Source organism: Carassius carassius, chromosome 16 (genome assembly GCF_963082965.1).
Source record: "Carassius carassius chromosome 16, fCarCar2.1, whole genome shotgun sequence".
NCBI lineage: Eukaryota > Metazoa > Chordata > Actinopteri > Cypriniformes > Cyprinidae > Carassius > Carassius carassius.
In genome coordinates, this window is record NC_081770.1 from 33557570 (window position 1) to 33571110 (window position 13541).

Genomic DNA, 13541 nt, shown 5'->3' on the forward strand with positions numbered 1-13541 from the left:
GTCAACTGTTGTTGAAGCCTAATCAATTCAAATGAGAATTGTGTAACACTTCACTTGTTGCAACATGAGGTGAGTGGTTTTATCTGCGCGGTACTTCCATTTTTGGAGGATTCTCAAGAAACAATGACATTTGTTTGCTGTGTGTGTCCCCAATGATTGACTACTGATTTAATTAACAGTATACTAAACTTTACATTTGACTTTTAGTGTATATATATATATATATATATATATATACACTACAACCCAATTCCAGAAGTGTTAAGTTTTTGTTTTTTTTAGTTTTTTTTGGAGTAAAATTTAAACTAAATGACTTTCAAATCACATTATTATATTCACAATAGAACACAGAGAACGTAACAAATGATTAAACTGAGAAATTTGACACTTTTATTCACTAATTTCAAAAATTTATTTCAAATTGTATGCCTGCTACAGGTCTCAGAAAAGTTGGCACAGGGTCAACAAGGACTGAAAAAGCAAAATAATTGGAAAAGATTGAGCTGGGAGAACATCTAACAATTTTTAAGTTAATTGATCTCAGGTCTGTAACATGATTAGCTATAAAAGTGATGTCTCAGGCCCCCTTTACACGAACATGGTTATTTTGAAAAATGGAGACCTGGATTTCCTTTTGTTTGTGCCTCTGAAACCGATTCTTTCTAAGAACTCTGGCCAGAGTGGAGATTTTGAAAATCTTAGTTTGCACGTTTGTATGTAAACTGAGACAAACAGGTGTTTAGGCAGCCAAGGTCACAGTATGCCCCAGAGCTTGCACCTAGGACAAAAGTGGGACCTATGTTTACATATGATTTTTGGGATTCTGATTGGCTTACATGGGCTTGAGCTTCTCGTTACACCGCCACCTACAGGTTTGGCATGCTCTTGATGGCATATATACAAGGGTACGTGTAAATTAACACTTTTCTGAAAACTGACATGTGCACAATGTTGTTTTTTTAAACCGGAGAGGTTGAAATGTCCGTCTATGAAAATAGACGCCCACTTGTAAACGTAGCCTTAGAGAGGCAAAGTCTCCCATAAGTAAAGATGGGCAGAGGCTCTTCAATTTGTGAAAGCGTGCGTAAAAATATTGTGGAATGCTTTAAAAACAACTGTCCTCAATTTCAAAGTGCAAAATGTTTGCAAATCTTAACTACAGTGATTAAGATCATCAAAAGATTCATAGAAACCTGAGAAATCTCTGTGCATTAGGGATGAGGCTGAAGACCCAGGCCCTCAGACGACACTACATCACTCATCAGCATGATTTTGTCATTGGCATTACAAAATGGGCCCAGGAATACTTCCAGAAACCATTCTCATTAAACACCATCCGCCGTGCCATCTGCAGATGCCAACTAAATCTCTATCATGCAAAAAGGAAACCATATGTGAACATGGTCCAGAAGCGCGGTCGTGTCCTGTGGGCCAAAAGGCTCATTTAAAATGGACCGTTTTAGTGGAAAATTGTTCTATGGTCAGACGAGTCCAAATTTGACCTTGTTGGAATTCATGGACGCCATGTCCTCTGGGCTGAAGAGGAGGGAGACCTTCCAGCGTGTTATCTGCATTCAGTTTAAAAAGTCAGCATCTCTGATGGTATGGGGGTGCATATGGTATAGACCGCTTGCATGTTTTGGAAGGCACTATGAATGCTGAAAGGTTTTTACACAACATAAGCTCCCCTCCAAACAACATGCATCTCAGCAGGACTATCCAAACCACGTACTGCAGCTATTACAACAGCACGGCTTCGTAGTAGAAGAGTTGCTGAATTGGCCTGTCTGCAGGACAGATCTTTCACCTATAGAGTACGTTCAGTGCATCATTAAATGTAACATACGTTGACCACAAACTCTTCAGCAGCTGGAAACCTATATCAGGCAAGAATGGGACAAAACTTCAACACCAAAACTCCAGAAACTCATAACCCTGATGCCAAAGACGTCTTCAAACTGTTTTGAAAAGAGGAGATGCTACACCGTGGTTATCATGCCCCATCCAAACTATTCAAATTTAAAAGGAGCTCAATTTGTGCATGCAATTCTAAAATTTCCCAGTTTCAACATTTGTTATGTTACATATGTTTTATTCTGAATAAAATATTGGCTCTTGTGACTTGAAATTCTTTGTTTTCATTTTTATCCATATATACACAGACACAAACTAATTTCTCTTTCTCTCCAACTTTGTCTTGATTAAAAATAAATACTAAAATAAAAATGACATATATGTATGTTTGTGTATTTTTACTTAGAAATTGCATATTTAATCTGTGAGGGTTTTGATTTATTACCCTCTGAATTCAAAACTTGAATAAACTGTACAGTTGTACAATATGCTATTGTTTTTAGTTGTGCATTATCCTTATGACTGTTTTAAATAATATACTGCTTTGGGTTAGGGGTATAGTTGTCATAAATAACTTTTGATACTTTGGTGTGTGTGTATGTTAGTTCACTGTTTCCTAATAATAATAATAAACCCTGAAACCTTATCTTCTGGCTTTTTTTATTTTTATTATTCTTCCAATAAAGTATGTGATTAAGTGATGTTGATGATTTCATTGATCTTTAGAATGTGCCTCAGTTTGTAACTACTTTTTAATTGTATTAACCATGTATATTGACTTTTACACTTTGCACCTTCTTTTTAAACTCTTCCATGTAAACAACTATGTCACCGTGTTCTCTGGACTGTGTTACTTAGAAATGTAAAGTAAATATCATGTTGTTGTTGTAGAAACGTTGAACAGTATTTTGTATGATTAAAAGGGTCATATGATATGATATATCATCCACATGTAATAAGAAAGTTTTAAAAATAAACATTTTGTTGCTGTGCCTTTAAGAAACTTCCTCTTTCATGAGTTGCACAAACTTGTGCTGTATATTATACAGTATATTAATCAAGTTTGTTTTCTATAAGGTATTAACTGAACCTTCAATAGTTCAATGTTTATAAAGTTTAATTTACATTGTGTCAGTCCACAGTGAAATATGCTGAACAAACTGGTAAAATTCAGCCACTTATTTCAAATGTTTGAGAATCTTCAGAAACGTGTGAAGCGAAAGGGAGCCAGGAAAAGTACAATGTTTATGACTTAATTCTTAAAGCTGCAGTCTTTAAGTTTTAACTCTTGTGTCACAATCTCTGTTTGAAACCTGCAGTTGCAGTTATTTGTTTGTGCTTTGGCACGGCTCCAGTGCGAACGGTCAGTCCCCAAACCATTGTGAATACATTACTGAGGAGTCACAGATAACACATCTTGGAAATTTGACTAATAAGAATTTTCACTGGATATTGTCATCTGAACAAGTAAGTAACAAGTCTACCACTTTTGTTCTGGCCAACTGAGGAAACAAACATTACAATAAATTGCGCTACTTTGCAAACTGCCACTGCCAAATTAAATCTAATTGTTGCTTAGCTCATATCACATCAGACAATGAAAATTATTAATGTTTAAATTTCTGTTCGGTCTCATCTCTAATTGTCATACGATCTAATTGTCTTTACATGCTCTCTAACCATTAGGCAGCTGTGGCCTAATGGTTAGAGAGCCAGACTAGTTACCAGAAGGTTGCTGGTTTGAGTCTCAGTGCTGGCAGGAGTTGTAGGTGGGAGGGAGTGAATGAACAGCGCTCTCTTCCACCCTCAATAACCATGGCTGAAGTGCCCTTGAGCAAGGCACTGAACCCCCAGTTGCTCCCTGGCCGCTGGATATACAGGTGCTGGTCATATAATTAGAATATCATCAAAAAGTTGATTTATTTCACCAATTCCATTCAAAAAGTGAAACTTGTATATTGTATTTATTCATTACACACAGACTGATATATTTCAAATGTTTATTTCTTTTAATTTTGATGTTTATAACTGAGAACTGAGGAAAATCCCAAATTCAGTATTTCCGAAAATTTGAATATTGTGAAAAGGTTCAATATTGAAGACACCTGGTGACACACTCTAATCAGTTAATTAACTCAAAACACCTGCAAAGCCTTTAAATGGTCTCTCAGTCTAGTTCTGTAGGCTACACAATCATGGGAAAGACTGCTGAATTGACAGTTGTCCAAAAAACGACCACTGACACCTTGCACAGGGAGGGCAAGACACAAAAGGTCATTGCAAAAGAGGTTGGCTGTTCACAGAGCTCTGTGTCCAAGCACATTAATAGAGAGGCGAAGGGAAGGGAAAGATGTGATAAAAAAAGTGTACAAGCAATAGGGATGAAGAGAGGATGAAACAAAACCCATTCAAAAATGTGGGGGAGATTCACAAAGAGTGGACTGCAGCTGGAGTCATTGCTTCAAGAACCACTACGTACAGACTTATGCAAGACATGGGTTTCAGCTGTCGCATTGCTTGTGTCAAGCCACTCTTGAACAACAGACAGCATCAGAAGTGTCTTGCTTCAAAAAGGACTGAACTACTGCTGAGTGGTCCATAGTTATGTTCTCTGATGAAAGTAAATTTTGCATTTCCTTTGGATATCAGGGTCCCAGAGTCTGAAGGAATAGAGGAGAGGAACACAATTTACGTTGCTTGAGGTCCAGTGTAAAGTTTTCACAGTCAGTGATGGTTTGGGGTGCCATGTCGTCTGCTGGTGTTGGTCCACTGTGTTTTCTGAGGTCCAAAGTCAACACAGCCGTATACCAGGAAGTTTTAGAGCACTTCATGCTTCCTGCTGCTGACCAACTTTATGGAGATGCAGATTTCATTTTCCAACAGGACTTGGCGCCTGCACACAGTGCTAAAGCTTTCAGTACCTGGTTTAAGGACCATGGTATCCCTGTTCTTAACTGGCCAGCAAACTCGCCTGACCTTAACTCCATAGAAAATCTATGGGGTATTGGGAAGAGGAAGATGTGATATGCCGGACCCAACAATGCAGAAGAGCTGAAGGCCACTATCAGAGCAATCTGGGCTCTCATAACACCTGAGCAGTGCCACAGACTGATCGACTCCATGCCACGCTGCATTGATGCAGTAATTCAGGCAAAAGGAGCCCCAAATAAGTACTGAACATGCTCATACTTTTCATTTTTATAATGAAGTGAAGTGACATTCAGCCAAGTCTGGTGACCCATACTCAGAATTCATGCTCTGCTTTTAACCCATCCAAAGTGCACACACACAGAGCAGTGAACACACACACACACTGTGAGCACACACCCGGAGCAGTGGGCAGCCATTCATGCTGCGGCACCCGGGGAGCAGTTGGGGGTTCAGTGCCTTGCTCAAGGGCACCTAAGTCGTGGTATTGAAGGTGGAGAGAGCACTGTACATGCACTCCCCCCACCCACAATTGCTGCCGGCCCGAGGCTCGAACTCACAACCTTTCAATTGGGAGTCCGACTCTCTAACCATTAGGCCACGACTTCCCCCTTATACTTTTTAGTTGGCCAAGATTTCTTAATTTATATTCTAATTTTCTGAGATCCTGAATTTGGTGTTTTCCTTACTTGCCATTTATAATCATTAAAATGAAAATAAATAAACATTTGAAATATATCAGTCTGTGTGTAATGAATGAATATAATATACAAGTTTCACTTTTTGAATGGAATTAATGAAATAAATCAACTTTTTGAGGATATTCTAATTATATGACCAGCACCTGTATAGCTGCACACTGCTCCGGGTGTGTGTTCACAGTGTGTTCACTTCTCACTGCTGTGTGTGTGCACTAGGATGGGTTAAATGCAGAGCACCAATTCTTTCTTAACACTTTCTTTAAACCCCAAAAGTTAATTATTCTTTCTTTGAACTGGTTCTCTTTAAAATACAAATATTGTGTAATCTTGTGCTATTTGTAATCAGATGCACATGTAAAACTGGAATAATTTAATTTCAGTCACTTCAATTCAATTCAAGTTTATTTGTATAGCGTTTTACAATACAAATAGTTACAAAGCAACTTTACAGAAAATTACATTTCTGCAATATTTAGCAGTAGCTTATCAGTGGTGATTGTCAGTTTGTGCACGTATGACAGGATTTTCCAGAAAAATTAATACAAGACGTAGTCAGCCAGGCGATGAACATTATTAACAGCAATTATTATATGATGCAGTCACAGTTGTAGCAATATTTGTTAGTTCTGTTTTTTGATTCAGGGTCAGCATCATCTGAGGTCCTCTGAGGGTCAGCATCATCTCTTCTCAGGTGATCTGGATCCAGACTGGAGCTTGTGTAAATCCCGTGGCAAAACATAGAAATAAATAGAGACATCATTAGCATAGCTGCTGTTCCAACACAGTAAAATTAATCAGTTTAACCCAAGCTAAAGAATAAGAATGCGCATTTGATCAGATACAACTGCAGTCACAATTTAAGAGATACATTATTTGAATGCTTGGCGAAAGAGATGCGTTTAATCTAGATTTAAACAGAGAGAGTGTGTCTGAACCCCGAACATTATCAGGAAGGCTATTCCAGAGTTTGGGAGCCTAATGTGAAAAAGCTCTACTTCCTTTAGTGAACTTTGCTATCCTAGGAACTACCAAAACTCCAGCGTTTTGTGACCTTAGGGTGCGTGATGGATTGTAGCGTGGTAGAAGACTAGTTAGGTACAGTACGCAGGAGCTAAACCATTTAGGGCCTTATAGGTAAGTAATGATAATTTGTAACTGATAAGGAACTTAATAGGTAGCCAGTAAAGAGACTGTAAAATTAGGGTAATATGATCATATTTTCTTGACCTGGTAAGGACTCTAGCTGCAGCATTTTTGAATACCTGTAGCTTGTTTATTGAAAAAGCAGGACAAACACTTTGAAGTGCATTACAATAGTCCAGTCTAGAGGTCATTGAATGCATGCTTTTCTGCATCAGAAACAGATAACATGTTTCGTTGCTTGGCAATGTTTCTAAGATGGAAGAATGCAATTTTTGTAACATGGGAAATATGATTTTCAAAAAACAAGTTGCTGAACAATATAACACCCAGATTTTTGACTGTAGAGGAAGTAACTGTACATCCGTCTAGTTTTATTTCATAAACACACATCCTTTCTAGATTAAAAATTTAATTATTCCTGCTGCTGTGAGAAAAGATTATAAATGATCCACCATCTGCAACATCCTCACATGCGATATAGCCTAATGGATAATTTTTAACCAAAAAAAGTTACAGACTGCAGCTTTAATTCTAAACTCTTAATTCTTTTGTTGTTAAGAATGATAACATCTGCTGCTTTCTCAATGTGACAGAAAACAAAGCTGATCATGTGTTGATGCATTTATCACCACATCAAATGGTCTCTATGGACAAAAGAGAAAAGTTTAAGTATGTATAAGACAATCTTATCAAAACCAATCAAGAATAATTGGTTTGCTCAATGGTTAGAGAGTTGGACTTATACCCAGAAGGTCACATGCTGGATTCTCAGTACTGGCAGGAAATGTAGGTGGAGTGAGTGAATGTCCTTACGAAAGGAAAATATATTTACCAATATATTTCTTAAAATATATTGTGATATATTGTAATATATTATTTTCCCTTTTTATTTTCTAATATATTATATATTTGAATACATTTAATAATATATTGATGATACATATATTATATAATATATTGCAAAATATACAAATGATTGCCGCTTTCAATATATTGCAATATATTGGAAAAAAATAAATATTTATATATAAGAATATATGCCTAATATATTACATGATATTTTCCAATATACTGCAATATATTTTTGTTTCATAAGGGTGAACCGTGCTCCCTTCCACCCTCATTTCCCACAACTGAGGCATCAAAACCCCAATTGCTCCAATGGTGCCACAGCAAAAATAACTGCTCCATGTGTGCATCTATGGTGTGTTTGTGTGTGTGTGTGTGTGTGTGTGTGTGTATTCAATACATACTGCCATGTGTGTGCATTTAGATAGGTTCATGCCATAGGGGACACCATATTTAGTCTACACATCACGCCACTTTTTTAATGTACAGTGTAAAGATATTGATGTTTCCACATGCTCTGTTTTGTTTGTGAGATTGTCAACTTCTTTTACAGCTATCCTGACTTTAACTAATGTTAAATGTGATTTGGTTTTCTTGTCACAGCAGCTTTGTAATATTGCAACACCTAAAATGTCAGCTGTGATCCCAGCTGTGTTTTGAGACCATTATCACTCATTAACCACACAGGTCAGTAGAGAATATTTATTGGACTGGAGAACATTCTGGAGACATTATCACTCTTGTGTTGTTCAGTTTTGACTGTTTACTCTTTCAAACCCTGCAAAATGGGATGAAATCTGATTGTTCCTCTATAGATTTTAGGGTTAATTACTGAGGAAGAGGAGGACGAGGTGAAGGAGGATGTATCAAGTCTGGAGGGCCTCTGCAGAGACGTGGTGGAGGGAAGGGGCAGATTGGATAAATAGAGGGGGGTATTTTTACAAAGCCATGGCATGGGAACTCATGCGCTGATTCTGGAACTCCTGAAGGGCGTCTTAAACAGAGCTGTGGATGCTCTGGATGGCCCTTGTCATCATGATTTTTGTCCTTGGGGTCATGGCCTGCATGTTCTGGATGCCCTCTTTGATCTGGTGTTTTGTCCTTGGGGTCACGGCCTGCATGTTCTGGACGGCCCCTTTGGTCTGGTGTTTTGTCCTTGGGGTCACGGCCTGCGTGTTCTGGATGGCCCCTTTGGTCTGGTGTTTTGTCCTTGGGGTCACGGCCAGAGTGTTCTGGACGCCCCCTTTGGTCTGGTATTTTGTCCTTGGGGTCACGGCCTGAGTGTTCTGGACGCCACCTTTGGTCTGGTATTTTGTCCTTGGGGTCACGGCCTGCATGTTCTGGATGGCCCCTTTGGTCTGTTGTTTTGTCCTTGGGGTCATGGCCTTCATCTCCTGGGCGATGAGGGGGACCATATCCTGGACGATGTCCTGGTGGGAAACCATGGAATTTACAGTCTCTTCTTGACTGAGCAGGATGTTTCCATGGATGAGTTGTGTTCTGGAAACAAATAGAGCCAAGGCATTTTGTAGCCAGACAGAATAAAATAACTGGGTCTTACTGTTCCAGTTTAAGAGTGTGTTATTGAGATGTTTACCTTAGCTTCATAAATCTCACATTCCACTACTGGTTCCTCAATTCCAACCATGGTGGCCTTACAGAAGCCATACCGCTAGAGAAAAGAGAGAGGTATTTAAAACGAAATGCTTAAACGGTTAGTTCACCCAAAAATTAAAACTAGCCCATGATTTACTTGTCCTCACGCCATCCTAGGTGTATGTGACTTTTTTCTTTCAGGAGAATCCAATCGGAGTTATATATATATAAAAATGGGCATTATTTTTCAACAGTCCAAAAGAAGTCCAATAAAGCACATCCATCCATAATAAAACATGCCTAACACAGCTCCGGGAGGTGAATATAGGCCTCATGTAGCCAATCGATGCGTTTTTGTAAGGAAAATATTCATATTTAAAACATTATAAACACTTATCTCTAGCTTGCACTAGCTGTCATACACAGAAGCCGTTCCCATGGTTGCGGTAGAATGTATGCGTTGTGATTAGTGTCGAACATGGAAACGCGGAGCAGAGAGCAAAATAAAATACCAATCACCAATTAGAAGTACAAATGAGGATTTGTAAAGAAAAATGTCGGCGGATATAAGAAAAGAGGAGACTGGTTTTCCTTTGCTAAAGTAAGGAAACTTTGCTTCCTTTGCTCCTGTAAACAAACGTTGGTTCTCATGAGACTATCAAATTCTCACCGGAGCTTTCACTACGCCGACATCCTACGCCATCCACAGGAATGGCTTGCGCATACGACAGTTAGTGGAAGTTAAAGAAAATTTATAATGATTTAAATATGGATATTTTTCACATTGATTTGCTACAGGAGGCCTTTATTCACCCCCTGGAGCTGTGTGACACACTTTTTATTATAAATGTGCCCTCTTTATTGGACTTATTTTGGACTGTTGACAAAAAAAAAACATTCACTGCCATTATAAAGCTTGGAAGAGCCAGTATCATTTTTAATATAACTCCAATTGGATTTCTCTGAAAGAAGAAAATCATATAAACACCGAAAGGGTTGAGGGTGAGTAAATCATGGGCAAATTTTTCATTTTTGGGTGAACTAACCCTTTAATGAAGTTGGTTATACTGTTAAAGGCAAAACGCTACAGGGGAATTGTGTGAAATAAACATAATTTGCCCACTGATTAATCAAAACACATTAAGATAATTGTTTTCTATTACAAGTTTTCATAAAGGTTGTTTAAATATACAAAAGAGGAATTTTCTATTTAATGCACTGATTTGCATGTAATTAATGACTGGTGTATTTAAGAGTTACTGAAGTGGAGAACAAACTCACATCCTTTAAGTATGTGTAAAACAAAAAGACCTAAACGCATAATTTGTAATTTGTATGTTTTCTTTACACTAGTCTGACTTTAAATGTTATGGAAGCCAAAATGTTTTAATTGACCACTGCTTGAAAAGAATTATGCTGCTTGTAGCATCTTGCCTTAAAGGAATAGGTTTGGACTAACATGAGGGCGAATAAATGATGACAAAATTTTCATTATAGGGTGAAATAACCCTTTAATTATAGTAATTGAAGAAATTAGTTATAAAGTAATGAACTTCTTGTGCACTTACAGCCTTCTCCCCACATAAAGCCTTGCATGATTCTTCATTCTGGGGTACCTCCTTGTTTGTACAGTTTGTCTCCATAATGGCAAACTGAGAAAAGAAGCTCTGACCCGAAAACATCCACTAAGAAAACAGACACATATTCTGTTAACATGCAAACAGCAAAGAGCATATAATGACCACATTCAAAAAGTTGTCTGTTTATGTCACAGTATTGTCCAATACAACAGAATTGCTGTTTGAGGCCAGAGACATCTACGCAAGACGCAATATCAATTCTTGCACATTGATGGTTATAAGTTAAGCATTTGTTGGTTTAGTTTTTGCGATGTGTTGAGATGGATAACAACACTATTTTCATCTGTAGATGAGCTTTTAAGTAATCTTTATTGTACGAAGTGCTATATATAAAAAAAAAAAGATTTTACTCAACTTGTTCCACAACTTGGCACTTGTCAGACTTTTCATCTTACATATTGGTGGCTTATTAAACCAGTGCATGAAAAGAATGACGAAAGCAAGTAAACAACGAAATCAAGAGCATAAACACAGAAGTCTCTTCTCATGTTTTATCTTCATCTGTTATCATTTTTATCAAATACATCTGTGGTGAGTGAGATGGGGTGAAAATGTAAAGCCAGCACAGCCCTATAGTTCTTCTGGTTCCTGTCATTGATTGATGAATACAGGCGTCCGCCAACTGCTGGTTTGGAGAGTTATTTCCTCTCATGCAGGCACAGAACATACACACTAGTTATGTACTTACTTTATTCTTTGCAGTGAGTTCAAGCTCAACTTTTACTTTCTGGGTCAGACACAGATGTCTTGAGGCAACAATAAAGATGTGTTTGGGCCTTTACCTTCAGTTGTCAATAAATTCACTATTCAAGTGGAATAACAAAGTTCACATTGCTATGATCAGATACCTTCTTAACTGCTGTTTTCAGAAGAACTTCACCATGAGTATAGTATTTGGGAAGTCGTGGCCTAATGGTTAGAGAGTCGGACTCCCAATCGAAAGGTTGTGAGTTTGAGTCCCGGGCTGGCAGGAATTGTGGGTGGGGGGAGTGCATGTACAGTTCTCTCTCCACCTTCAATACCACGACTTAGGTGCCCTTGAGCAAGGCATCGAACCCCCAACTGCTCCCCGGGCGCCGCAGCATAAATGGCTGCCCACTGCTCCGGGTGTGTGCTCACAGTGTGTGTGTGTGTTCACTGCTCTGTGTGTGTGCATTTCGGATGGGTTAAATGCAGAGCACGAATTCTGAGTATGGGTCACCATACTTGGCTGAATGTCACTTCACTTTCACTTTCACTATATCAAGGCCTTAAGGAACTTTGGAATGAAATGGTGAATGTGTCGCTAGAACCATTTCCACTCTAATATTCTGCGTTAAATATTCAAGCTTAAAACAAATTTGAGCGTCATCACCTGTGTGCTTATCCTTCCCACTTCCATCAGTTTAAAGTAAGACTTGTGATTAGATCCTTTGTTGAATTTCTGCAGGGCAGTTTTCACACTCTCCAGACCCTTCGGGTCATGCAGGGGCAGCAGACTGGGGCAGTCAGGGCATTTTGTCACAAGTATTTCATGTGACGCTGGGACAAAATACAGGAGCAATATACAATCACAATGTAATTTATAGGAGATGCATTACCTTTTGTGTACTCTTTGACAAAGTGACATTAAACATTACAATGGGTTAATTAAAAGGCTAGATATGTCACATTTCTAATGAAAAAGAAAATAATTCTATTGATTTGTTTACCTGGTTCTGTGTCACAGGTGTAGCGCTTCACAGATGCTTTTCCCTGTACACTGGAGACGGTCACATTACATTTTGCTGTCACTTTCTTTAAGGGAGTCAATAAAAGGCTGTTAAATAGATGCAAAACTTACAGAAGTCACTCTATGCAGAGTGAAAAAAGCCAATATTTCTCGAATTAGTGTTTGGAAGATCTGTGATGTTCAGCTCACCGTCTGTGTTTCCATTCTAGTCTTACACTGATCTAAAGTTTTGGGATTCACGATGTGGCACTCAGTTTCCTCTAGTGTTATTCCCAAGATGACCTCACAAGGATCAGACTGCACAGAAGAAAGACAGTTTGTAGCATTTGCACATCATATATTTTTTTATTTATCTTCTTTTTCTGTGGTTTTAATCACTCTTTACACCTTATGTAGATAATGAAAACCTCCACATTAAGACAAGCGTCAAAAAGCCTCACCTTCTTCTCTGCACTGCGACTGTCCTGTGAAACAAATTTGAATTTGTATCCATGGCGGTGACGGTCATTAATGAAGCTCTCAGCTTCTAATGTAGCAATCTTGTCCTGATCTTCTTGGCACTTATATTGCACATCAGTGCCTGTCAGGAGGCTGGCTGCGTGTAGAGCCGAGACCAACGCTGCTAATATTACCAGCTCTCTCATGCTGCACATGGACATGAACGGTAAATCTTCAACCCAGCAAAAGCCCCTCTAACTCGTCCAGACCTTTATAATATACACTGCAGGGGGAAATAAGCAAACAATTTAGTGCCAGAGATGCTTGCCAATGTAAATGACATCAAAAACAAATATGAAAGAGGGACATGAGGGAATGCCATGTCAGAGGTAATTGTTAACTTACGCTAACTATTAGCAGAATTCACCTTGACACTGATGTTTTGTTTGAATTAAAGTCATTTCTGAACTATGGTTAATGGGGCATACTGCATCACGTGTCACATAATCCTTCAGAAATCATTTGAATATGTAGATTTAAAGCTCAATTGGTTCTTATTATAATAAATGTTGAAAAGAGTTTTGAAACATTTGATACATTTTTTTTTCAGGGTTCTTAGCTGAATAGCCAGTTCAAAAGAACAGCATTTATTTGCAATTTTATGCTGTTTGAAATGTGTGT

At 38.3% G+C, this 13541-nt stretch overlaps 1 protein-coding gene across 1 annotated transcript; it reads right to left on the minus strand.

Annotated features, from left to right (window-relative positions):
* Window positions 1–8163: 8163 nt before the first annotated feature.
* Window positions 8164–13122, minus strand: ahsg1 (alpha-2-HS-glycoprotein 1). Its single transcript, XM_059569918.1, has 7 exons — window positions 12863–13122; window positions 12612–12719; window positions 12403–12487; window positions 12066–12232; window positions 10640–10756; window positions 9073–9147; window positions 8164–8975 (listed from the first exon to the last, which is right to left on the minus strand). The coding sequence occupies exons 1-7, from the start codon at window positions 13079–13081 to the stop codon at window positions 8304–8306; spliced, it is 1443 nt and encodes a 480-aa protein (XP_059425901.1). The 5' UTR covers window positions 13082–13122; the 3' UTR covers window positions 8164–8303.
* Between the last annotated feature and the right edge of the window lie 419 nt (window positions 13123–13541).

Excerpts from the sequence above, each read along its gene's own strand:
- ahsg1 (XM_059569918.1), bottom strand. The coding sequence starts at position 13,081 with ATGTCCATGTGCAGCATGAGAGAGCTGGTAATATTAGCAGCGTTGGTC. Across the intron at positions 12,720-12,862 it reads GTCGCAGTGCAGAGAAGAAG|TCTGATCCTTGTGAGGTCAT; the intron begins GTGAGGCTTTTT and ends TCTTCTGTGCAG. Across the intron at positions 12,233-12,402 it reads CACCTGTGACACAGAACCAG|CGTCACATGAAATACTTGTG; the intron begins GTAAACAAATCA and ends ATTTTGTCCCAG.